Here is a 25,468-nt window from a genome sequence, read left to right on the forward strand (position 1 = left end):
AGCGTTCAACAGTTAATGCCCAAACGATGAGTAGAATTCCCAATGTTGAACATTGCTGCGGTATACTAGCGGCGCAAAAGCGCAGGTATGTCATATGCTTCAAGTGCCGTTGATTGGCTCCTGCGAAAATGCGCCAGAAGGGAAATAACCGAAGATGGATAGCAAGTTGAAGCAGATTTGGGAATATAAATCACACATCCCACGCTTCTCAGTTGTGGACGTTATTGTTCATCTGTGTCGAACAGCGAACACATTCTTCGAGTCCATCTGCCTTCAAGCCGCTCAACTTGATCAGAAGCAATCACATCGAAAGACACTCCTGAATTTAGGACAAGTCTTGTCCATAGTCTGTTCTTGTCAATAGCATCTTGCAGCATCATTAGAACCAATCAGGTCTATTTGAACGCGAAAAACATGGATCGCATCGAAGATCATTCGTCAGACAGCACAACCCTTTTCAGGCTGTCTGGTGAAGGGTAAGTGATATGGAGGGTGATAGAGCAGCTACTTGTGATGAGGAAATGACTCTGTGAAGCAAACAAGATGCTAACGCAAGTTCTTACTCAGAACGCGACAGGGCGACCAAGAGGCTCTCCTGCGATACCTTAGGAGCAGGGATGGGCCTGTGACGGAGCGTCTGTTTGAATTGGCCTCAAGGAATTACAATGATACCAACAACGCCCAGGTAGTCCAGCGGCCCCAGCAGCCCCAGGGGCAAGGAGGCCCCAACAGCCAGGAACAGGTGGTGTAACACAAGTTAGGCTGCGAACCGGTTCGTGGGGTAAAACATTGTGAGTGGTCACATGGGCGATTCGATGCTTCGGTTACACAATAGCGGGGGTTGGCTTGATGGATGCCCAAGGTTCATGTGTTTGTTTTCTCCTTGTACATGCTTGCTGGATAATAGTAATAGTAAGAGCTGGAACTGGCAAAATGAAGACATTCAATGCTTCCAAAACATGGTGAACATATCACGGCAATGCTCCTGTTGGCTGTGGTTGGGGCTGTGTTGGCGGATGCAGTTGCAGTTGCAGTTGCGGCTGCGGTTCTGCATAGTGTTGCGGTTGTTCAGGTTGGGCCGGGAAAGTGAGAGGGAGTTCACCTTTCTCGAATCCAGGAATTGGGCCAAATGCCTATGCATAGGGCAACCGAGTCGCAAACAGGACGCACAGCAGTCAGTGAGCCAGTTCCTGGGGAACCTATCAAATTACACCAGATGATGTCGCCCATCAGAATCGCATCCTGTGGAGGAAGTACTTACCGCAGAGTCAAGATCCAACCAGTCGGTTGTCTTCCACTTGTCCCAATGCCGGGGCACAATCTGGGGCATAACTTCTGGGTGGTTTGCCTGAGGGTTTTGGGCGTGGTTTGCGCCTCCACTGAAGCCCACGCTCTCACGTGCGAGGTCAACCTCCCAATGGGCGCGCAGCGCATCTTCCAGCAGTTGCTCATTGGGCGAGCCAAAGTCCTCATCTGCTGCTGCTGCCGTTTCCTGGTGCTGTTGAGGCTGCTGGGGCAGTTGTTGCTGTGGCTGTTGCTGTAGCAATTGTTGCAAGAAAGGCACTTGCATCGCGGCTTCATCGCGAAGTTCCTCAAGGATCACGGCCCAACGACGTGCCGGTGAGTAAGGGTTCGTATCCTGGACAAGAGCCCTGATGGCGCGGTTGGCCAGTTCATATAAACGCAGGTCCGTTTCTGGCTTCTGCAGTTTCTGATAACGCGAGTCGGCATTGATAATGCGCTGGCGCTCGCGAACATGCGGCAGGATAAAGGCGATAGCAGCTGCACAGTAAGTAAGATGATGAGCGTATAGGATAGTGTGGAAGTGGCTCTTGTCACGCTCGCCCTGCTCGCGGGCAAGGTTGAGGGCCATACAAAGGGTCGCGCGAGCCGCTTCGGTACAGTTGCGAATTGCAGCATCGGCGATACGCCGCTTTTCTCGGTTATAGGGATAGGTGGCTGTCAAGAAGGGCCGGTAAGCGAGCATTTGAGCGTGCCAATGGGCGAGCTGCAGGAGCAGGGCTTGCCGACGGTAGGTCAAGTTTAATAGCGACGGCTTAATCTGGGACATGAGGAACGGAAGCTGAGTTCTCCACTGCTCGATTTGTAGACCAAGGCTCCAAGCACGCTCCAACCTCGTCTCCTCCGGGATTTCATAGAGAGTGTAAACATCGCGCATGATCTGCTCGACGATTTTCGCCAGCTTGGCCTGTTCCACGAGTGCTTCCATGTAGCAGTCGCCCCGGTGAGGCCTAAAAGGGCCAGCTCGCCCCATATCTTCATCGTTGACACAATCCGGCAAGTCTTGGTCGACCAGATCGAGATTGAAGTAGGCAGGCCTGCCAGCCATGAGGGATATTTGCTTATCTAGGATGTACGCTGACCAAAAGGTACGCCTCTCGCATTGGATTTTGGCGTACTCCGGATGGCGCACGATTTCTGGACCAAGCCCGCGATTCCCTCCCCGCCGACGGTGGAGCCCGAGAGCAGTAATCATGTGGACAACATTTCCGAAGACATACCAAGCCTGGCTAAGGCGGCAGGTATTAAGCAGATAGAAAGTCTGGAGCAAACGAGCCTGGACCGACTCAAGAGTTGGTGGCCCAGGTTCCTTGTCGGTGAGGCGAATGGTGAGCAGGAACAGATGATCACCATTATTAAGGGTGTACATCCACTGCCAGGCCTGATCCTTCTTGCCAGGACGCCATTTGGCGTTGAGATACATGGTACCAAGCGCCATGGTCATCAGAGCAATGGACGCCTTCGCATGGCCGATGCTGTATTCGAGGGGTGCCTTGACGCGCCAGTTCTTGTAGACAACGTCTGTCCATGACTTCATAGTCAGGCGATGGATGAAATGGAAGGTCTCGGTCCAGCCGATGCTAAATTTCTCTTGCATCTCCCACCACTTGCTGAGAGCCTCGGGGAACTCGTGAGGCTTTGAGAGATCGAAGGGCTGGTCACCGGTACAGAGAACCAACTCCTCGGGGTCGGCAGAAGGGGCCGGGGGAAGGGGCGGGTTAGCTTGATTCCCTTGGTTGGCATTTTGGGCCGCGCGCCGAGTGTAACGGTCCAAAGCCTGAGCGATCCTCCGCCAGGCCTTGTGGAGGAAGTACAGCGCAGGAACTTCCTCGTTTCCATATCGCATGTGGAACTGGAGCGGTGTAATGTCAGGTCCGATGCGCTCAGCCACAGCCTGGGACATATCCTCGTGCCCCTCAGCCTCCAGGGAGAACTGGGGAACAGAACCGCCGGCGTCTCTTTGGTGTGCCCGGAGCTTGTATGTGCACGGCAGGCGCTCTTTAAAGCAGCTCTCGCAAGGTAGCTTGCCCTCGCAGCGAAGTTGATGGGTACGACAATGGTCGCAAGAGCGCATGGCCCAACCCTTATCGCGATGCTCCTTGCCCTTGTCATTGTAAGGGCGAGCCCAGTTACGAGCTGTGCCATCATCGTCCTCAGGGGGTGGAGGAGGGGTCCTTGCGATACCCCTAGTATAAGGACGGTCGTACGTACACGTCCGGCCCTTTGTGGTACCTGTAGAGAGGGTCAGATTCAAGAGCTATCTAGGCCGTCGGTGGCCAAAGGCTGCAGAGCAAGGTTTACGTACAGATATTGCACGGCTTAAAACCTGAGCATTTGCTGCTCTTGCCATGGCATTGATCGCAGCAGCGCGAGATACGTTGAGCTTTAGGTGGTTTGGATGCAGAGCCAGGAGTACCAGTTGCAGCACGCTTGCCCCTCCGGCCGGTTGTGCCGGGGGTCACGGTTGCAGCAGAAACCGGGGCAGGATCGGGAACCGCATTCCGAGCTGGGGCCGGCGTTGCGGTCAAGGTGGACACATCGGCTTGGTGTGGAGCGGGCTCCGCGAGCCCCGCGGCGTTTCCGTTTGCAGACTCAACGGCAGCTATGGACTCGGATGCAAGAGAGGCTAAGGCAGCCTCGACGTCGGCAGTTGAGCTGTCATTGTCACTGTCGTTGATGGGCTGATTAGGGCCTTGGGCAGCGCCATTGTCAATGGGATCGGGGTCTTGGGGGGGGGACAGCAGGCGGGATGAACGGGTTCTGCTGCGTGGATTGGTGCAGGCTATGATGGGACATGATCACCGAGAGTGTGCGCTCGACGCATCCTTGGACGCGATGAGCGTGACGGCTGACGTGGAGGAGAATGCGATCGGGATTGTTGATGCCAAGCTGGAGATGGCTCGCGATTGGGGGGAAAGCTGCGGGCTCTATCTGGAAATGGTGGAGCTACGATTAAACGTTCCCAGACCAGCCACGGACCCATGCTACAAGGAATGCGGCTTGGCATGGTTGGAGCTTGGGCCGCTTTTTGCAGTGCACGGCTGGCCAATTGACAGGATAACCTCTGCGGCAACAATAGCTCCCTGGTGGCTGAGTTCTCGCTCTGGAGCCTGGCCACTGATCCATTTCCATGATCAAGCATCCAAGGAACGTGAAACGTGGGCAATGGCAGCCATTGGCGAATGCAAGACCTCTTGGCCAAATGTTTCACTGCAGACCCTTAGCTTTGCCCTGTTATTAGCTGGCGAACCCATTTATTCTGAATAAAGCTTCAGCCAGAAAGAAGGTCAAGCTCGCTTCACATTCATCTTGAGGCGCTTGTCCCGGTGGCGGGAACAATGTAAAAAGATAGAAAGTTGTGATGGTGCTCCTACCAACCTTGTCGTGTATGCGTCAAATCCTTACACACTCCGTCCCACAGCCCGAGCCTTCTTTTGAGGTTTTAGAGAGGAGCTAGGCTGAGCCATGATGGGAATGTGGGGTTGGCACTCCCGCTGGCGGATGCATCACGTCACCGCACGCCAAGTGCTTGGTGAGTTTGGAAGCTCGATGCTGGTTCTGCTGCAAGTTGCCTGAATCACATGAGGGGTAGCATCCATTGTTTGGGTCGTGACCACCTGCGTGCAGGAGAACGTTCATTAACTTTGCTATAAGTCAAGGCTGGGTCATGTCATCTGGGAGGTTGAGATACACCTCTCCTTGCCAAACAGCTTTCTGCCGCTGACAGTTACACTTACATCACCCCTACCCCTAACCCGCTATTGCATTCTGTCCCTCCATCACCATCATGGCTCCCACAACCATCCGTCTCGGGACTGCCTCTCCCGCCACTCAATCCACAACTTCTGAGACCTTGATCCAACTGGAACACATTGCGCGGCGCGCAGCCTCCAAGAAGATCGATATCCTCCTCTTGCCCGAAGCATATATTGGGGGCTATCCGCGGGGGTCCAGCTTTGGCTGTGTTGTAGGCTCGCGCAGCACAGAAGGCCGTGACGAGTATTTACGCTATTTCCAAAATGCCGTCGACCTCGGCGACTCTGTAGGTGATGGCGCTGGCGCTGGAAAGGCTTGGATCAACCGCGAATTGCCTAGCGATGTGGTGCCCGGATCTGAGGGCGAGAAGCCATCAAAGGCAAAAAGGGGAGATGGTACACGCGAGGAGCTCGAGAGAATCGCCCGTGAAACAGGAGTATTCATCATTACTGGTCTGATCGAGCGAGCCGGTGGAAGTCTTTACTGCGCTGTAGTCTACGTGTGTCCGCGATTGGGAATCATTGGGAAGAGGAGAAAAGTTATGCCAGTAAGTTTCCTCAGTCGCCCCCTTATTGCTCAGCCTACACTTATAGCTGAAATCAATCCCATCCTCCAGACTGGATCAGAGCGTCTCATCTGGGCCCAAGGCTCGCCTGCCACTCTTCGTGCCGTCAGCACAACGATTCGCGGTGTCCGTATCAACTTAGCGGCCGCCATCTGCTGGGAAAACTACATGCCCCTGGTCCGTCAAGCTCTATATTCCCAAAACATCAACCTCTATCTCGCCCCTACAGCCGACGGGCGCGATGCTTGGCTGTCACTGCTCCGAACAGTCGCCATCGAAGGCCGCTGTTTTGTTATCAGCTCCAACATGTGCGTGCGCAATCCTACAGCGCTCACCTCCCCAAGCACATTCTCTGCCGCAGACGGACGGTATTCGCCAGCTTTTCACGACGAAAATGAGGAGGCACCTCAGTCTCATATCCGGCCTGCCCTAGCCCCGTCGCACGTCCTTTGTGACGGAAGATGGCTTCGAGATAGCACTCCCCGGTCCGTCGCACTCCCCTCGTTCGTCTCATTCCCAAGCCCCACCGCCACCAGCCGCCCGTCGACGGCAATCCATCTTCGACGAAGACGGTAACGAGATCGTTCTGCCCGGTCCAAAACCGCATAAAACGCCATCCCCTCGACCGGCATTACAACCCCGCCCCGCAGCAGTCATAAGTTCAACTTCAACACATACACCACCCAAGCCCGAACCAGCCTTCCTCTCGCGTGGTGGGTCAGCAATCGTCTCTCCTTTTGGCGATGTCCTTGCCGGTCCGCAGTGGGAAGATGATGAAGGGCTTATCTGGGCGGATGTTGATTTTGACGATTGCGTCAGGGGCAGGTTGGATCTGGACGCCGCGGGAAGTTATTCGAGGAATGATAGTTTCAAGCTTTCAGTGGACGGACTGGATCTCACCCCATTGCCTTACTATTAACGGATAGTTTTTGGATTACATTTGGGCAGCCGACTTGTATGGTGGTTTCGGCTGGCTAAGCTTGATCCACATTAGTTATGATCGTGACCTTGTTTATTAGCTCAGTCAGTGATGGGTGACGTACTGGGAAAAAAAAAAAAGAAAAAAACTAGTTAGCTAACTCATGAACACGGAGTACAGACAGTCTCCGGCAGGTCGGGCTCCAGAGGGCCCAAAACAAGGAGCACGGACTGAAGCATACAGAACACTGACAACTGTTGTTTAATGCTAGCAATTCGCTGCCCTCACCTTTGGGCTAACAACTAAGCACTTGCTGGAACAAGTTCAGGCTCGCGCGCTGAAACCTGCCATCTTGCAAACCATCTTCCTTTCCACACACACACACACACACACACACACACATAGATAACCCCATGGCTTACACTTTCTCAAAACTCGAGTCTCAGAAAAACCATCCTAACCCAAATTAAATAATCCCAAGCCCGCAAACGCCGATGCAAACCCAAAGGTATCACTGTTTCCAAATAACCAAATCCTGACCTGCCTGTTCAAGCTTTGTCATCTCGTCCTGGTTCCTCCCGACCCATGCCGCTAGATTCATGTCCTGACCCCTCATCCTCAGTTGCACTGTGCCCTTCCTTGGGAGTGGCTAGAGGGCTAGTGGCCGTCGCTGACGCCGACGTACCCACGCCAAAACCCAACACACTCCCGCTGGCACTATCAGCCCGTCCATGACCAAGAAGCCCACTCCTGACGCTCGCAGCATCCGCGCCGCCGTTCAAACCTTGCCTTGCATGTAGACTGCTTCGCTCGCCAGCCGTAGCAGCCGCCAGGATCCCCGTTGCTGAGTAGATGCTGGCACGCTCCCCGGTTGTAGTCAGTGTGCCGCTGCGGTGCAAGCCTGGAGTGCCAGGGACGCCGTTGGGGGCGGTATTGTTAGGACTCCCGACGTTGTCCAGGTTCGCGCTGAGGACACTCAAGGGCAGCGACTCGCGACTGCCGCCCCATAGAGAGCTGGGAGGGAGGGCCCTGGTCGAAGCATCTGTGTCCAAAGATCGACGACGACGTCGCTTTGACGAGGAGGCGAGAGTCAGAATGGACGCGTTATCGGTTAGCAGGCCGTTGGCCGTCGCAGCGGCATATGTGATGGGATGGCCTGCAGGCTGTGGCTGCTGGAGATGTGCTGGAATGGCTGACGCTGGAGTTGTAGGGAATGGTTGGCTGAATTGAATGACTTGGGAATTGTGGTGAGAATGTTGGTGCTGATGCCCCCCTGTGACGCCATGTGCAGTGGTCTGGATGGTGGTCAGGGTTGTGGTCAAGGATCGCACGGACGGTGCTGGGGACGAAAAAGTGCTATCTCTACCGCCGCGATAAGTCGCAGTCCGCGTTGTCCCGGTAATCAGAGAAGCCGCAGCTATTGAGCGCGCAGTTTCATGATCCGTCGCTATTGTTAATGCCATTGAGCGGGCGCCCGCGGTCGGCGGAGGTTGTTCGTCGCTTGGGCGCTCAACAGAGTCGTAAGACTCCGCAGTCGACGGCCTCCTGCTGGTTCCAGACGACACGGAGTAACGGCTCTGGCTGTTCTGAGATGACGTAGGGACTCCAACAAGCCCTGACTGGGGATACGGGTTGTTTTGGCGCTTCTTGGACGCGCCGCGCTTGGAGCTGACAAGGCGGTTCCCGTCGCCGGAAGAAGCAGCCTTGAGACTAGCTAGCTTCTTCATCAAGGACGAGAAGGGGCGACGACGGCCCAGGCGTCCTGGTCGATCTGGCATGTTATCAGCGCTGTTGAACGGGACAAAAGACGTGGAGGAGGGGTCTTGGCGCCAGAACGAAGCTGTCAGGAGCGGCATGGTCGCGACATGACGGCGGGACTGGTTCAGGGGAATGGTGTGGTGTGTAGACAACGGGGCTGCGAAGGACTCGGGAACAGAGTGTGAGGGGAAGAGGTTCTAAGTACCCTGGGGTTGAGGAGCGGATTCCGTCATGGCAGAGGTAGAGGTGGGGAAGCAGCGAGGTTGGCGAACCAGCGATCAGAAGGGGCGTCTTTGAGCTAGCTGCGCAGGCGAGTGGCGGCGCGTATCGTGCGTATTGTTGTTTTAGCGTGGGAGGGCAGGCGAAGTCAAATCAAAAACGTTCTCTGATACCTGGCAGCACTTGGGAACCGGATCACCCAGGGAAAAAAAAAAAAAAATCACGGGGACGCCAGCTATCCCAGAAGCAGTAGCGCGCAGGCTGGTGTTATAAAGCGGACAGACAACTTGTTATGTGTGGCTGCCTGATGTTTCAGCAGCTCCCAGGGCAATGGATGCGGATCAAGCGAGCGGCCGTTGCAGTCCGCAGTCGCAGGTAGCACGGTCGAGCGGTAGGTAGAACGGGCGGGTAGGAGAAAAGAATGCTTGGATAGTTAACGTGCGGACAGCTTAAGTACGTAGTCCGCAACAATGGGCTGGATGCGGTCAATACCCAGGCCCACACCAGGTAACCTCGATCCCCAGACAATTTGAAATTTTGTGCTGACCCCAAGTCGTCCAAATTTTATGAAAGTCTGGCGTGCGCACGTTGCGTGAGAATTCAATCCCAACCTCAGTTCCCGCAGGCGTTGGTTGGGATTTGGGTTGTCGGGTGTCATGACGACGGAACCCAAGCATCAACGGGAACGGAAAGAAACCATTCACGTGTCGAGAGTGGAGCTTACGGAGTGTCTGCTGTGGGGATCCAACCGCCCAAGATCCACCGTTTGGAGCACCCGAGCCCCAGCTTGGCAAACGGGTTCACCACTGGCGAGGCACCTGCGGATTGCTCGATGAAGCAAGAGAAAGCTTCGGCCTCTTGAGTTACCTTCCACTTCCCATCTATTACACCCTACGATATAATCTGGCTTCACTTCTTCCATAAGGATCAAGGCACCCCTGAGCTAACGCCATACATTCTATGTCCTGATTGATTCGCCTCTCATTGACATGATTCCGTGCGCCGTGGACTGCTTTCTTGTCTTCTTCATCCAGCCACACACTGAGAGAACTTACCGACAGCAGCCTGACTGATACTTTTCCAGACATCGGGACAAACCTGAGCTTTCAACTTAGAGGCCAACTACAACTATACGAAGCAACGAAATGGGTGGTTCGTTCACGCCATGTCGATCCAGCAACTGCCCAAAGACGTAGCTGCTCAGCTCAAGTCCTCGACCGTCATCACATCTTTAAATGGTGTTATCTACGGCCTGGTGCAGAATTCTCTCGATGCCGGCTCCTCAAAGATCTCCATTTCGGTCGACTATGCTCGTGGAAACTGTTCTGTCGAAGACAATGGTCTTGGCATTGCGCCAGACAATTTTCGTGAAGATGGGGGCCTCGGCCAGCTTCACCGTATGTGGCCACATAAGCTCCCTGTCCAATACCCAAGCTGACCCCCTTTTCGGCACTCAGATACTTCCAAGTATCCTCCTCAGCCTGACTGCCATGGGAGATCTGGAGAGTTTCTAGCGGCGTTGGCTGCTCTGTCACTCTTAACCGTTACTTCTCACCATCGTGATTACCGTTCGCACAACTCTCTGACATTTCACAACTCGAGACTCGTCTCTCGGAGCATGCATGTCCCCCCGGAAGAGCGCATATTATCCTCACCAAGCGGTACCCGAGTTGTCGTACGCGACTTGTTCGGCTCCATGCCTGTTCGCGTCAAGCAGAGAGCCCTCGAGTTGGAGCGTCTAGGATCTGCCAGGGACTTTGAGCAGTTAGTGGCTCGAATCGTCTCTCTCCTCCTTCCTTGGCCAAGCGATGTGACCGTGACCATCCAGGAATCCGCGGCCCGTCGGTCGATTGTACTGCGTGCATCAGGTGCGATAGATTGGAGCCAAAACTTTCGACTCACTTCCCCCGCAATCATATCACGGACATCGCTGCTGCTGGCCCAAGCCTCACTTCTAGAAGATGGTGAAAAGTCTCACTGGGTGCCTATAGGGGCCAGTGCCTCAGGGATATCAGTCAAGGGTTGCATCTCTCTCCGTCCTGCCGCCACAAAGCGTGTCCAGTTTATAACCCTGGGCATACAACCATTGCCGAATGACCGCAGCTCTAACATATTGTACGAAGAATTCAACCGAGTCTTCGAGAACTCGAGCTTTGGGATAGAGGACAGTACTCAGGTCAATGCTGGTTGCCCTGTCAAGACAGAAGGGTTCACCTTGAAAGAACTGAGGCCGAAACGAGGCGTCGACCGATGGCCTATGTTCTTTGTCCATATCAGACTGGATGCAGCCGCGGACCCGGTGGATGTAGACGAATTCTTCGACGAAAAGCACGCTAATGTGGCGATTATCGTGGATCTACTTCAAATAATGGCCTACGAGTTTCTCAAAAAACACCACTTCCGCCCGAGGTCAGTCGCAGCCCTCCAGCGTCTGAAAAGGCCAAAGAGTAACTCTCCTGGGCCACTCTCCCGCCATCTCTCTCCGTCTGCATCCACACGGAGTCAGTCGCTACCGGAGAGCCACCGACCACCTTTCAAGTCAGGAACACATAAACAGGTCACGGCGGTTGCACCGCGAACCTCCACTTCGGTAACCGGTCTTAAAAGTAAATCAGCTTCTCCCTTCTCGTCCTGGACGAAGTTGAAACCAGGAGCTCTGCAAGATGTCGGAACAAAGGGTGCTCTTACTTCGCAGCCAGTTCCTGAAGCCTCGGCGCAGTCAAATCAGGTCCCGGAAGTCTCATCCAGCTTTCCAGTCGTGAATAGTTCACTTGGGCTACTTGACAGATCTGGTAACGTTCTTCATAAACCATTTGAGGAAGACGAGCCTGTTGCGGCCTGCTCCTTTACGAAACTCCCATCCTCTCAGCCTGGCTGTTATCGAGAAGCTGTTATCTGGACCGATCCTATCACCAAGATTAAGTCACTCATAGACTCAAGGACAGGGTTCGCTGTCAAATCAGGCAATAACATTAAAGGTCGACTGCCGAAGAAGACCAAGGAATCACGACACGAACCCGAGGCTCCCAAATGGAAACCCTTGGAAAAGATACAGCGCAGTACCATCTTCAAGCCTACAGAGCCCTTAATACCCCAGGTTATCCAGGTATCCGATACGCTGAACCAGGAATCATGCAGCGCAGGAGGATGGGAAGTTGAAGCACGAGAAATGGCATCCAGTGTGCCCATCACAACCGTCAGCCGCATATCCAAACATGCTCTCCAGAAAGCCGAAGTACTCGCGCAGGTTGACCAAAAGTTCATCCTCGCCAAGGTTGTTGTTGACGATGACCATTCCGACTTTGACAACCACCCCGATCACTTACTTATCCTCATCGATCAGCATGCCGCCGACGAACGTTGCCAGGTCGAGGCCCTGCTCAAAACTTACTTCGTCCCAGATGCCATTCGACCTGGGTTTTTGGTAGCACAATCCCGGCTGCTCGACCGGCCGCTACACTTTGATCTTTCGAGGCAGGATGGCGACCTGCTCATCAGGTACCAGAGACATTTTCGCCATTGGGGCATTGACTATGGGCTTCTTCCTGAGGCTGCCTGGGGCAAGCACCCCCAGAAAGCAACAGTCACAGTACGAGCATTGCCTCCAGCTATCTTGGAGAGGTGTCGCCTAGAGCCTCGATTGTTGATCGATCTGCTCAGGAAGGAAGCATGGAAACTTCACAGCAATAATCGACAGGGTACCGTATCTTTTGCGGTTCGCGATGATGGCCATTGGGCGGCTAGGTTTCATGACTGCCCAGAAGGGATTTTAGAGATGATCCACTCGCGTGCCTGCAGAAGTATGTCTCTAGCATAACCCCCTCATGTGATGCTTAAGGCCGAAGGCATGTTAACGCGTGAATGCTAACTAGGTGCCATCATGTTTAACGATCCGCTCACACTGGAGCAGTGCAAGGCTCTCGTCTCTCGACTGGCTGAATGCGCATTTCCATTCCAGTGTGCGCATGGACGGCCGTCAATGGTTCCTCTAGTCCGGCTGAGTGAGCAAAGTTCTGGTATGGGGTTAAGTGGAGCAGCAGCCCACGAACATAAACAAGAACAAGAAAGAGGGGTGCTGTTGAACCAACTTAAAAGTTGGGCCAGAAGTAGGAGGAGTGGCAGATAAGATGCAACTGCCCAGCCCGATTGTGCACCATTCCGAAGATCAACTTAGCAGCACTCCGGACGCAAAGCCTCCCTTGGACAAATACGCGGCAGCCCCCCCCCCCCCCGATCCCCTCTGGCCTTGATAGAGTGGTTTTCAAGAAAGGGAGCGTTCCGCAGTTCGCATTATCTATACAATGCCACGTATAGGCCCCTGTCGGACATAGTCCTGCTTTGGGACGCAGCAGCATCTTAGTCAGCCAGGCGTTTGTCATGAAACGCAGGTCGTGTGCAACTCGCCCCATCTCGGTCACATGGCTACGGGCCCACGGGCCTGATATCCTAAAACGTGATTCACATGAATTTCATGTTCCATCTCCGATGCCGGGGCTAAAGCTCCGACGCCAAGCCGGCAGTCCGGCCGAGGCGTCAGGGGTCGCCGGTGGAGTCGGGAGTCTGTCTCATTGGTTTGTTCTCCGGAGTTTGATGAGAACAGGAGACAGGGTGTGGATACGACTATCGCTGAGTACTACCCAACATCGTGACATTTTTCATGGAATGGCCTTAGATATATCAGTGGATATCCGTGGGGGAGAGATGGAGTTGTTCTGTCTCTCTTTGGTTTTCTGTGATCTCGCTGCTAACGCCGAACGGTCGTTATCCGCTGCAGAGCCCAGGAAGTACTCACACCGTCCGGTCCGGACCGCAAACAGCGAATCGGGGGGGAGATCTCAGTGGCCTCACTGTTGCACAAAGCCGGAGAGCGACACTCGACGAGTTGAATACGAAAGCGACGATTGAATCCGAGCATCATCAATTTTTGGAGTCCGGGGCTTGAGGAATCAGACGTCTAATTGCCTGAGACACACGAGCAGCATCCGTTCACGATGCGCCTTTCTCGAGATTCCTTCGAATCAATATCTCCCTCTGGACTAGCACTTCTTTTCGCTGCCATTGCACCTCATGCGCTCCCGGGCGTCAGCGCAACATCAGCAACTGCCGTGACGACATCCAGCATCGAAGCGCAACCGATCCCTCTTGAAATAGATCTCGTCTTTCCTCGAAACGACACATACTACCTCCCAACTCCCGCTCTCAACTCCTCTTCTACTGATGGCTGGCTGCCCATCCTCTTCGCCATCCACAACCCTACCCTTGCGCGATTTGTCTACCCCGCGATATCATACACCATTACCCCCTTAGACGGCGGAGACCCAACGACTACTGAGCCGACGATCATCTGGACGCACGACTTGCGCCTAACAAGGTTTGACCTTGACGCCAGCACAAACTCCTCTGATTCGAGCCCCTACCTCCTCTACCGGCATTTCTCGGGGGACGTCTTTTACACGAGCAGCAGCGCCGACGAGGATGACGAAGACAAGCGGCTTCTGCGCCGAAAGCGGAGGTTTCTTCTCACCTGGCTGGTCTCGTACCAATCCTGCAGCGAGAACGTGACCGCCGACCTAGTACAGGTCGCAGTTAACCGCTTCCGCACGCGCCGCGGCAACGTGACCTTCACTCTGTCGCCCTTCGAGACAGACGGCAGGTCCATCAACCTCACAACGCTCACTGAGCCTAACCAGACCAACAAGGCAACCTGCAACGCGGAAAACCACTCGGTAGTCATCGGCGTCGACACTTCCCAGACGTGGCCCGTGGGACCAGGAGTGAAATGGGGATTTGGGATCTGCGCTGCGACTGCGGCGATCTCGTCTCCTTCGTATCAGCCTGATCCGTGCGGGGTGAGGGTGAAAGAGACAGACATCGACAGCATGGACGCGAGGTTGAAGAAGCGGCTTTGCAGTGGGATGAAGAACCCGCCCGAGGGCTGTCCTGTGACGAATGCGGCTGGCCGGATCACAGCTCAACTCTGGGCAGCGTTCTTGGCTGTTGTTGGCTTTCTGGTGCTTTGAAAAACCGCAGTTGTCGTGATGTCGGTCGGATGGAGGATATGGATGTAAATATGTGCCATCACATGGTATGCCTTGGCTGGATTTGAAAGGAGGAATGTATTTTTACTTTCCCGGAATGCTATGGCGTTGAAGGAAGGCTAGGTGTTTACAAGGGGAACGGTAAAAGGGGAAATGTTAGACAAGTTAGAGCAACATGATACATATCTTAATGAGCCAAATACACAACTTTAATCACGAATAATCCACCTATACCAGCACCCGGTCCTTTCTTTCATCTTCTTTCCCGCTCTTCTCCAGGCGCCACGCGTCGTCTCCCTTGATGGGTGCCCTCCAGAGTTCACAACCCATCTTTGCGAGGTGCCCCCATTTCTCAGTAAACACTGCCCGCCCTGCATCTGACAAGATTTCCTCCCCTCTCTTGAACCCGTTTTGCTCCCCTGTTTCACTTTGGGCCGACTCCCTCTCCCTCCTGCGGTCTTGTAGGCGCGTTGCTATGTCCACCAGTCTCTTGAAGGTCTCCCCATGTGCGTTGACATGCTCTACATACTCAGAAGTGTACACCTCATTATCCTCGTCACTCCCATCACTCGATCTCTCTGGTGGTGGTGCCAGCCTCGCCTGAGCCCCTGGTAGCCGAAGAAGGGCTCCCAAGTCATACATGGTGCTGTCAACCTCGAAGAAGAGGCCGGTTGGCGTAGTGCCAGGAAAGGAACCTTGCCAGTAGCCGGCCCAGGCTAGGCGAGCGTACACGTCGCAATGGGCAAGGGCAGAGGGTATGGCGGCATCCCAACCGCCGATGGAGAGGAGAGCAGCAACGTTAGTGAGAACGAGACCTGAGGATGGTCAGCTCCAGGCTATAGCAGTCACGCTGGAGAGCGGTGAATATAAGGGTCGAAGGTTGGACATACGGTCACATTCGAAAAAGTAATTTGCCCAACGGAGCTTCTTGTTTTTGAGCTCGCGTAGGATTTCAACAGCCTTTATGTAGGCTGAGCGAACTGACTCTTCGTTCTCGTTGGACAGCACAAGCAGGTCAGGATGCGTCCAGAAGAACTGATCCCACTCTTTGTCACGAGCGAACCTATGAAGATTAGGGTCAACATATGCAGGAGCTAATCTCGGACAACATCGAGCCATACCACAAGTAGAAATTTTGCAATTGGGATTTGCTAAGTTGTATTGGTGTCTGCATCCCTCCCAATCAGCGTATGTTGACAATGCAGAAAGAGGCTGAACTCCCTGGAAGGCAGTGCTATTCGGTAATCAGCAGAGCACCTGAAGAATCTTACCTCCTTAATCTCCGCACCTAACACATCCAACGCTCTCTGCAGCCCGCCACGATCCCACTGACCAAAATTACTGTTTACCACCACATAAATGTCCTCGGCTGGCCATCCGGCTCCGATCCAGCTTACAACACACTGTAAAACAACATCCCATCCAAGTTCTTCGGGCGTCCAGCCGATCAACAGAGGCGTGTCGTGCTTGACGTGAGGGGTTGACGGTTTGTTTGGGGGAGGGGCTCGGAGTACCCAACGTTTCGGAGGTGGTTCCTGGAAGAGGAGAGGAAATGGGTTTTGGATGGCAGTAGGTTGTGGAGAGGGGGACTTGAAGCGTGGTTGGGGGATAGCTGGGAGAGATTCTCTGTCGAAGTTGGGGTGGGCAAGGGAAGCGTGAGGGCACTGTTTCCAAAAGTTGACATCTGTGTTGTCGAAGCCCTTTGGGGTGCTGTTGTCATCTGTCGGAATGGAGGCATCGGTTCCGCGTAAGGGGGAGTTCGGCTTTCCCCTGGACGCAGATTCACCCCGAATTGGATTTGACGGCGGAACGTCGACACGACTCGAGGGTGACTGTCTTGGCCGCAGATACCATCTCGCCCCAGAGGAAACCAAGACAAGGGCACAGGCAGCCAGGCTTGCCACTAGCAGTCGATATCGCGCTTTGATGCTGATGTGCATTGCTAGGTGCTTCCACGGGCTGGAACAAGCTGGATCTTTTTGATGGGTTGATGGGAGTTAGTAATGGAGGGCCTCTTGTTTGGTTGTTTGCTGTTTATATATCAAAAAGCAAAGGGGTCAACTCCTGCTGATGAAATTCCACGAAGCCGCTGACAGCAAGTTCTCAATTCCATTATGGCAACCACGAACCTACGAATGATTGAGATGTTCTTGCTGACATATTGTGTTCGATGCAGTTGTTTTAACGCAATTGCCAGTTGGTTTGCCACATCAGGGGAAAGTGGCAGTACCTAGCCCTCGTCCACAAGTTATATATTCCCCCTCCCCCTCCGGCAGCCTCTTCGAAGCTAACAACATATCTTTTCTTCTCTAAACTGTTGATGCTCTCTGCTCCCTGTGTTCTCGGTTTTGTGGGAAGAATGAATAAAGTGGCGAAAAAAAATAAAAAAAATCATCACAGTTTCTACGCCTTCTTCTTGCGGGAAAACAGCGTTGTTGAACGGTGATGCACGTGAGACTACGTTTCCTGAAGATCTTTCTTGAAAATCAGTAAAAAGCAAAAAAAAAAAAAAAAAAAGAAATTGACGCGCGTAACACTCGCTACCGTCATATTAGCAACAGTTGTGAACCCAGAGCTCTAGCTGAGGGCATCACTTAGAGAAGATTGACCAATGATGCCATCAGCTAGATGGCCCCGTCCATAGCTATTGCGGATACTACGGTGCAAGCTGATCGAACCCCGAATCGAATCAGCGACCTGAAAGCATGTAGTGCCTATATTTTTTTTTTTTCGTATGTTTGGGGCAGCTACGTGGGAAAATGCGACAGCTTGTGGTTGTGGTGCACGTCGTCTTGGCAACCGGGACTCAAGCTCTCAAAACTGACTGTTGCTTCCCTAGACATGCTCTCAATTAGAAATAACACATGACACGATATGCACGAAGAGACGGGATTAAAAATGATATTACGGTCCCGTGGTCATTCTTGCATTCATTTGCTTGCAGGAAGCACCTCAGGTGATTACCAACTGTTGACTATAGACGTCATCACGAATTTATGGAGCGACAGGCGCTCCTGAGACACGTTACCCCTGAAGTAAACAAATAGCTGCTGTGAAGTGGACACGGGGGCTCATCGACAACTTCACTGGACGCTAAGAGGGCCAGACAAACATTTGTCGTCCATGTTTACTCTATTTCGTCTGAGCCGGTACCCCCTGTACTGTACCGCTGCTCAACGCAGTCTATACCCGACAAAGAAAAACCTGGACACTTGGTACGGAGCTACCTAAACACTACAATGGTACACCGACTACAGAAGAGATGGAGCCGCGCCTGTAACGAGGAGAGTTCGACAGACACAACAAAGCCCCTCCTCAGAAAGCTATGCAACAGAAGCAAGGAAACAAAACTCCGATGGATCAATCCGTAAGTGATGAGATGGACAGAAAACTGTGTACAAGGGGGAAGCAATATCAGCAGTAAAGACACATAGCAGAATATAAACCTCGAACAGAAGCTAAGGGGAAAAAAAAAAAAAAAGCGCAACGACTGCTCGTTATGTCCCCGAAGCCAGCCAAGGGAGTTCTGATCATGTATGTGTAAAGCGAAGGGGGGGAAGGGGGTGAGGGGGAGGGGGTATGATACGACAAATGAATCAAGAAACAATACAAGCGGTATATCCTGAACAAGACCAACCACAGAATAGAAGTGAAGAAAGTGAGAATGCCGAGAGCATCTACCGCAGTAGCAAGTCGGGTGCCAGGAAACGGTTAAGGTCACTCTTCATCAACCCCACCTAACATTCCGGCGCCCCTGCTACTCTTCTTCCCGAGCCTCAATAGGCTCAGCCTCTTCCTCACGCTACCAATCGAGCTACCATGGTGGTGGTGCCCATGCCCATGGCCGTGTGTCTGGCCCTCTCCACTGCTGCTGACGGGATTCGAAGTGGTAACAACCGCCCCGTCTTTCTCCGCCATTCCGTAGTTGCGGTGATGCTCGAAGCTCGCGGTCCCCGCCACCGAGGAGGTACCGGCATCAGTAACCCACTCATTGGTGACCCCCATCCCGGCAGCCACTCCCGAGCCGACATTCGATGACGGCTGGGCCGTAATCCGGTGGTGGTGTGAGCCATCGCCATTCATATTATGATTGGTATTGCCCTGGCCTGAACTACTACCAGTGAGGTTCGGAACGCTCGTCACCTTGAAGAAGCTACGCCTGTTGCCGTGATGCCCGGTTGACGCACCCTCCTTAGCGGTGCTCGCACCTGTTACGGACGAGGTAACGCTCTTGGCGGCGCCGAGTGACACGACAGTGTCATTGCCTTCGGTCTCATAGAGCGGGTGCTTCATATCTGCACCGTTGGTAGCTGTGGCGGACCTCTGATGGTGGTGCTCCTTCTTGCGACTGCTGTGCAGGAAGCTGAGCCGCGGGGCGCGGCCGTGGAGGAAGGAGATTGATTGAGCGGGCTTGTGCTCGGGCGTCGGGGAAGAGGAGGTGCCGTTCTTAGGCTGCTGCGTAGGCTGCTGTTGGAATTGCTGAGGGTAAGACATTGACGGGGAAGATCGGAGGGTTCCCGATGTCAAGCCTGCAGTAGAAGAAGACATGATCGCCGGGGCCGGAGTGAAGAGGGCAATTTCAGGCGCATAGGTGGTTTCGAAATCTGCGGAATATTCAGTTAGAGCTGTTCTCACGCATCCGAGATACGAACCGCGGGATGAGGACTCACATCGCTGGAGCTCCTCAACTCTCTTCGAGAGTTGCTCGCTCCCGAACTTCGCTACCGTCGCTAAGCACCTCTTCAGCATAATCGCATGATCCACCAGGGCCATCTTGATGGCATTCTCCTGCGGACTCAGCTCAGGAGCTTGTTCCAGATCCTCCAGATCAAACTGCTCGCTGCCACTAGTCCGTTCCTTCGCCCCCGGCAGCAGTTGACGATACGCAGCCACGCTGCTTTCAGAGCCGGGGTTTACGCTAATAGCAACGGCATCCAGCAGCAGTTGGGCAGCATCCTCGCCGGCTTCTCCGTCTGCAATCTTCTTCTCCAGGCTTGACATCTCGGCCGTCTTACGCACGATGCGCTCCAGGGCCGTCTCCCCGGCGGAGAGGCGTACTTCGCGCACGGACACGACCTCGCTGCGCCGCAGGATGGTCGGGAATGGCTCCGCCGTCGTGTACACCAGCTTGTCAGTGAAATGCTCATGGACAGGGCCGGCCGTGACGCGGCGCACGGTAACCGAGAAGGTCTGCGGGTTCGCCGACAGGAGGTAGTCTCTGATGATCTGAGGAACGCGAGCGCGCTGATAGACCTGGTGGCTCGGGTCACGATGCGGGCTTAGCATGGAGATGACAAGGAACTGGCCTTCGAGGTCGTCGATATGCTCGGTAGTGACGATACGAGCAGCTGGGTACATCTCCTGCATGCGGTCGGTGAAGCTGGCGGTGCGCTCGTTGGGAGAGCCTTCGAAGACGAATTCCTTGTCGCGCACGCTGGGCGGGAAGCCGAGACCTTTGAAGACAACCTTGAAGTACTTGGGCACCAGCTTGTCGCTCTTGACGATGTGCTCGTAGATGCTGGCGATGGCGCGCTCGGTGCGGGCCAGTTTTGCAAAGTCGAACACATTGGTCTCATACTGCGTCTGCAGCTCCTTATACGCTGCCAGCGCGCTGCTCCAAGCCTCGCCGTCCTCGAAGTGCTTGATCATGTCGAAGTAGATGCGCTCCTTGCGCTCGAAATGGCTCTGAGCGGGGAATTCTGGTTCGTGCAAGGCCGGTGTCGTCTTGAGCGGATCCCAGTCGTAGAGGTCGGCATGGAGTCTCAGCGCCAGGCCGGCTTCGGTGTGATTCCGGGCCTGGGCTTGCAGGTTCGCTAGCTGGTGCACATAACGGATGAAGATCTCTTCTTTCTGCATATCTCTCAGGAACTCCATAAGCCTGAGGCGATGGATGAGATGAGTCGCCTCGCCAGAGCCGTCGCCACTGTGCACGGCGACCAGCAGATCCAAGAACTCGTCGACGGTGTCGGTCAGTTCGCGCAGGGACTTGTAGAGCGGGTCTTCCGAATCGACCTTGCGCAACGGCTCGAACCGCTCGAGGAGCTCGCCGATGAACAGCTTCTGCAGGATGCTCTCTGTGAGCGGCTTCGCCTTGAAGTAGGCGTCCAGACAGTCGATCATCTCGGTTTGGATAACCGACAGATCCTCGCTAAGAGTCCATTCACTGACGATCATGGTCTGGAGCACCTCAACGGCCATCCTACGCAGGCCCTCGTGCACGCTGAGACAGAGCTCCACGATGGGAGCGACCAGAGTAGGCACGTATTGAACCTGGTAGCCACCCAGCTTAGACAGGCCAAACCGCGCGCGCTCCTCGACTGTAGTCTCCCAGCCGATTGCCTCCCAAGTCTTGCGCAGCAAATCAGCGCCATGTTCCCGGACATCTCCCGCGATCTTCCAGACGGCGCGTCGCTTCTGCTCCGGGAAGGTCTCGAGCGCGAGCGAGGGGCTGCCGACAAGCTTGAGCAGGGTTGTGAAGAAGAGCTTCCACAGTTCCGTGTTGAAGCTCTCGGCCTCGTCGGGATGAGGCAGGAAAGAGTCGAGGAGGATGCTGGCTAGGTATTGTAGTACGCGCATGGCCGACTTGTGGTGATAGATGTGGACGCTGAGCCAGTTCTGGGGGAAGGCCTCCCCCTGAAGGATGGACATGTGCACACGCAGGCACTTTTCGACGATAACGTGCAGATCGTCCTCGGCTAACTCGAGCTGCATACCGCTAGGGGAGCTAGACAACGCCGACAGGATGGCCGAAAGCTCAATCAGGGCCTCGTCAAAGATCGCCGGCTCCGAGATGGGCTTGCTGGGGAACGGTAAGAAGTGGGGAACAACAGGGAGAGGCGGTCGCGCGGCTTCTTGGGCGCCTTCTGCAGAGCGAGGTAGGACCCGATAATCTTGGGGATGTAATCCGGGATCTCCGGACCAAGGTGGTCCATCTGGCTGGCGAGCACAGAGCAGCAGAGACGAACCTGGTCCCTCCACTGGTCGGTAACCTCGTCGGTGTAGCCCCAATGCGGCGCGATCCACCTGACCGTATTAGCGCTCAGGGCCGACCGCTGCTCGGCCCCCGAGAAGATATCGAGCCTGGCATAGTTGATGATGAGCACCAGCTTGAAGAGGATGAGCTTGCCCTTGACCTTCGAGCACGAGTCCATGAAGTCAATAGCTATATGGAGGATCTCTTCCGTGCTCAACAGCCCGGTGAGCTCCGGCAGCCAGGTATGGAAATGCTGGACAGCCAGGGTCTGGCTACCGATCAACACCGGGGCGCTGCTGCGCATCATGGAGTCGAGGGCCTTGAAGATGGTGCGCAAGTGGCGCGTAAAGCCCGCATTCGGACCGGTGATGCCGATGCCTGCTTCTTTCGCCTTCTGCTGGCTGCGTGCGTGGGTGATGAACTTGAGGATATGTCGCGCAACCTTGAAGGTTGAGCGAAGCTTCCTCGCGGTCTCGGGCTCGGTAGGCTTGGACAGCAGCCGGATGAAGGACCGGACGAGGCAGAGCGTGGCAAACGGATAGTTGAACCGGGTCTCGGCGTACTGGTCAACCAACGGCGCCAGATTGAAGCGCCGGTCGTGCACGATGTCGAGAACGCGCACGAGCGCGGTGAAGACGAGGTCTTCGTAGTCATCGTTGCCCGAGTACTCGACCAGAATGCCAAACAAAGCATCCAACACGTCGTTGAGCAGCTTGACAACCTCGATCTCCGGGACGAAAATGAACTGCTTCAGAAGATGTGGGATGCCCTCCCGAGACGACTCCTTCCAAGCCAGCAGCCCGAGAACCACCCTGTCCTGCGAGAACCTCGTGCTGCAGAGGTACGTATCCACACGCACCATGGCCAGAGGCCCGCTGCCCTCGCTGCCTGGGCCGTGGTGATGCCGCTTATCCTCGGCCGCGGCGAAAGGCAGGCTCAGGTAGCCACCTCTGCCCTGGGAGCCCGGCTGAGCGTTGGAGGTATTTTCATCGAGTCGGTAGAGCAGCAAGCTGTGGGCGCCATCGTGGATGAAAGCCTGGCGATCCCACAGGGGCATGAAGGCGATGGCAAAAGGGGGATTCGGAGCGTCGGCGAGATGCAGGACGACGTGCGACTGCGAGACGTCGGAGGGGGAGAGGGAGAGCCTGATGGTTTGGCGCCATTTCTCCCCGCGTTCCGTTACGACCGTCTTCCACGCGCTGGCAGGCTCGGCATTGGACGATGGGTAAATGCAGCTCTCGACGCGCTCGCCCGTTGACCTGCGGACCTCGAGCGTCAGCTGGAGGTTGGTCCCGTGAACGGCGTTCGGCAGCGACGTCGGGCTGCCGCCAGCTCGGGACAGGAGAGTCTGCCGGGAGAGGACGGCCTCATCAAGCGTAAGGTAGATGTCGGAACGTGGCTTCGTCGGTGCGCCGGCGAAGCCCATCTTGTTCGTCTTGCAGACACCAGCAAGCATGGTTGGGGTCGCCTTGATGAGCGCGTCAGCATCCGGGTGGTTAAACGCGCGCAGATGAACTTGCACGCGCTCCGCCCTTCTCGACTTCTCATAGTGTCCCGTCTTGCTCTCGAGCAAGTCGCGAATGATGGGGTCCCATTCTTCGCCTGCCTCATTCCTCTCCGGTACCCTAACCGAGGGAGACCAGATGGTGACGATATGCTCGACCTCGTCGGCTTGTTTCATGACCGAGTTCAGCTTCAAGATGCCAACACCAACGGTCCGGTCGGCCGTCGCCTGAGCGACATGGCCATCCACCGACGTGCGTCCCCCCCCGCCCGACTTCGAGTTGGCAGTGCCGGGCGGCATGCCGTCTCTGCTCTCAGCGCCTGCTGTGTGCGGCGAGCCGACCGTCTCCTCGGGTTGCTCCGAGAGGGAATCAAGCCTAGCGTTTCCCCTAGAAAACGCGGATCTTGTGGTCTTGCCGGCCCACATCAGGCTCCTACGCACGGATTTGGCGCCGGCAGATAAGGGGGGCTTATGATCTTTAGCGAACTGTGGCAACGCCTGGGAGATGGAGCCGGACCGCGAGCTCGGCTTCACGGCGACCACCTGTTGCGACGCGCGAATCTTGACGATAAGAAATAACTCAGGCTCATTGGCGGGCACATCGCCGATCTCAGCGGCAGTCAGGTCGGTGAAGAGGGTGCGCATCTGGGCGTTCCTGGCCAGGTGGCCCATCTGCCCACCGGCGGGCATCTCGACGATGTAGCACTCGGAAAGCGGCTTCAGAGTGCCTCCCGGAGGCTTGATGGCCAGGTATAAGACCAGCGTGGTAGCCTCCGTGGATGCGCCGGCAAAACCTTTGATGTCGACAAGCAGGTGGTGCAGGGCAGTAAGCTCAACAGGCTGCGTGGGCGGCTCTTCCAGCAAGCTCATGATGGACTGCAGCTTGGTGACCTCGATCACGGAGTCGTCGCCAGTCAAGACGCGACCTCGGGCGTTCGGATCGCGCACGATAACCTCCCCCCCACACAGCTTGTTGACCTTCACCAAATCCCAGACGGTCTTCTCGCGGAGTTTCTCGTATTCCCAGCTTGTAAGAACATCATGTAGAAACTGCTGACGGGCGAGGTTTAGGGACGTGATCAGATGCGACAAGGTGTCGAGCTTGGAATACTGCCGCGACAGCAGCAGCTCGTGGAGGTTCGTGGAGTGCCATTCTCTTAGACACGAGGCGATTTCGTCAATGAGCGGCTCCGACGCGGACGTGGGTGTTTCATCGCCGATCTTGAGCATGGGGACGGGAGCAGGGGGTCGCGGCGCATTTGGGTCGCGCCTCACGGGCACTGAAAGCAGTCCTGGACTGGTCGACCTCCCTCCCTTCCTACTGCCGGCCTTTCTGCGCTTGTTCTCAACGCCCCTCTCGCCAGGCTCGGGGGCAGCACCATCTTCGTCAGTCAGAGAAGAAGAGTTTGCGTCGGACTCGTCGGACTCGTCGGACTCGCCCAAGACTTCGCGGATCTCAACACAGCTGCGCGGGAAAATGCCCGAGAAAACGCGAGCCTCGAGAGTTTGGCCTTTGACGCTTGTCAAGCCGGCCAGCAGGCTGGGCGGGGCGACCAGATACCCGCGCAGCCAGTTGCCATCGGAGGTCTCTTCGATGATGTAGAGCTCATCGCCTAGTTCGAGGGGGAGATCTTGAGGACCCTGGGCGGCGAAAGGGTAGATGGCTACCGCAAAGGCGATGCGAGGCAGCGGTTGCCAGGGCATTGTCGGCAGGGAGGCATCTAGATCTCTGTGTGCCAAACAGAAGATGTCAGTTCCATCATCGTTAATTGCATGTTCTACCTTTTCACGTCACTGTTGCGATGCTATCAGGTCGTGATATCTGCAGAGAGTGGATTCATCGGCAGATAGTTCAGCAACAACCTACCACAGTACCACGATTCCCGGCACGATCCAAATCAATCATCTAAGATGTTGCGAATGACGTCGTCCTGGGCACAGAGCCTCGCGGGCTTTACTGCCTCATCCGAAGCTAGTCGAGGTTGCCGGAGATGCTTCGGGCGTGTCGACTTGCGAGGTGTTGTCGAGGAAGTTATTAACCGTAGATTAGATTGTTGACGATGCGAGAGGATACCAAGAGCACAACACGGGGATCGAAGCGGGGAACTTGCGCGCTGCAACGTGCACTGTTGCAATGGTTTCGGGTTTGGGTCCTAAGTTTTGGGGGATTTTGATAGTCAAGAGTTGGGATGGTGTGCATGCGAGAAGGAAAGACAGGAATAAGATCAAGGGAGGTGAAGTTGTTTGTGGTTGTGGGGAATCAGGTAAAAAAAAAGAAAAAAAGAAAAAAAAGAAAACAGAAAACAAAAAAAAACACCCCAATTCAATTAATCAGGTCGCAAGCAATGACGATAAGGTGCTAAGGTAATGAGCGATGCAGAAGGTGATGTGCGTGCCGCCGCCAGCAAGCAGGCTGGAATACTGCAGGGTCCGA

At 55.1% G+C, this 25,468-nt stretch overlaps 8 protein-coding genes across 8 annotated transcripts; 4 read left to right on the top strand and 4 right to left on the bottom strand.

The window, feature by feature from the left end:
* Window positions 1–414: 414 nt before the first annotated feature.
* Window positions 415–751, top strand: CTHT_0015510 (uncharacterized protein; the record flags this gene model as incomplete). Its single annotated transcript, XM_006691994.1, has 2 exons — window positions 415–476; window positions 568–751. 2 exons carry the CDS (start codon window positions 415–417, stop codon window positions 749–751), a joined length of 246 nt encoding a protein of 81 aa, XP_006692057.1.
* A 192-nt stretch (window positions 752–943) lies between these two features.
* On the bottom strand, window positions 944–4,309 carry CTHT_0015520 (putative transcription factor; the record flags this gene model as incomplete). Its single annotated transcript, XM_006691995.1, has 4 exons — window positions 944–1,048; window positions 1,262–3,534; window positions 3,608–4,027; window positions 4,282–4,309. The coding sequence occupies 4 exons, from the start codon at window positions 4,307–4,309 to the stop codon at window positions 944–946; spliced, it is 2,826 nt and encodes a 941-aa protein (XP_006692058.1).
* A 780-nt stretch (window positions 4,310–5,089) lies between these two features.
* On the top strand, window positions 5,090–6,542 carry CTHT_0015530 (nitrilase-like protein; the record flags this gene model as incomplete). Its single annotated transcript, XM_006691996.1, has 3 exons — window positions 5,090–5,605; window positions 5,675–5,800; window positions 6,057–6,542. The coding sequence occupies 3 exons, from the start codon at window positions 5,090–5,092 to the stop codon at window positions 6,540–6,542; spliced, it is 1,128 nt and encodes a 375-aa protein (XP_006692059.1).
* A 548-nt stretch (window positions 6,543–7,090) lies between these two features.
* CTHT_0015540 (uncharacterized protein) lies at window positions 7,091–8,398 on the bottom strand (the record flags this gene model as incomplete). Its single annotated transcript, XM_006691997.1, has 1 exon — window positions 7,091–8,398. The coding sequence occupies one exon, from the start codon at window positions 8,396–8,398 to the stop codon at window positions 7,091–7,093; it is 1,308 nt and encodes a 435-aa protein (XP_006692060.1).
* Window positions 8,399–9,684: 1,286 nt separating this feature from the next.
* Window positions 9,685–12,209, top strand: CTHT_0015550 (DNA mismatch repair protein (mlh3)-like protein; the record flags this gene model as incomplete). Its single annotated transcript, XM_006691998.1, has 4 exons — window positions 9,685–9,916; window positions 9,977–10,387; window positions 10,643–12,108; window positions 12,180–12,209. The coding sequence occupies 4 exons, from the start codon at window positions 9,685–9,687 to the stop codon at window positions 12,207–12,209; spliced, it is 2,139 nt and encodes a 712-aa protein (XP_006692061.1).
* A 1,301-nt stretch (window positions 12,210–13,510) lies between these two features.
* Window positions 13,511–14,539, top strand: CTHT_0015560 (uncharacterized protein; the record flags this gene model as incomplete). Its single annotated transcript, XM_006691999.1, has 1 exon — window positions 13,511–14,539. One exon carries the CDS (start codon window positions 13,511–13,513, stop codon window positions 14,537–14,539), a length of 1,029 nt encoding a protein of 342 aa, XP_006692062.1.
* Window positions 14,540–14,785: 246 nt separating this feature from the next.
* Window positions 14,786–16,497, bottom strand: CTHT_0015570 (uncharacterized protein; the record flags this gene model as incomplete). Its single annotated transcript, XM_006692000.1, has 3 exons — window positions 14,786–15,372; window positions 15,448–15,620; window positions 15,962–16,497. 3 exons carry the CDS (start codon window positions 16,495–16,497, stop codon window positions 14,786–14,788), a joined length of 1,296 nt encoding a protein of 431 aa, XP_006692063.1.
* A 1,777-nt stretch (window positions 16,498–18,274) lies between these two features.
* Window positions 18,275–24,738, bottom strand: CTHT_0015580 (uncharacterized protein; the record flags this gene model as incomplete). The annotated part of the gene is made up of 3 exons (XM_006692001.1): window positions 18,275–19,161; window positions 19,228–21,356; window positions 21,440–24,738. The coding sequence occupies 3 exons, from the start codon at window positions 24,736–24,738 to the stop codon at window positions 18,275–18,277; spliced, it is 6,315 nt and encodes a 2,104-aa protein (XP_006692064.1).
* Between the last annotated feature and the right edge of the window lie 730 nt (window positions 24,739–25,468).

The sequence above is a fragment of the Thermochaetoides thermophila genome, assembly GCF_000221225.1.
Source record: "Thermochaetoides thermophila DSM 1495 unplaced genomic scaffold scf7180000011814, whole genome shotgun sequence".
Classification (NCBI taxonomy): Eukaryota; Fungi; Ascomycota; class Sordariomycetes; order Sordariales; family Chaetomiaceae; genus Thermochaetoides; species Thermochaetoides thermophila.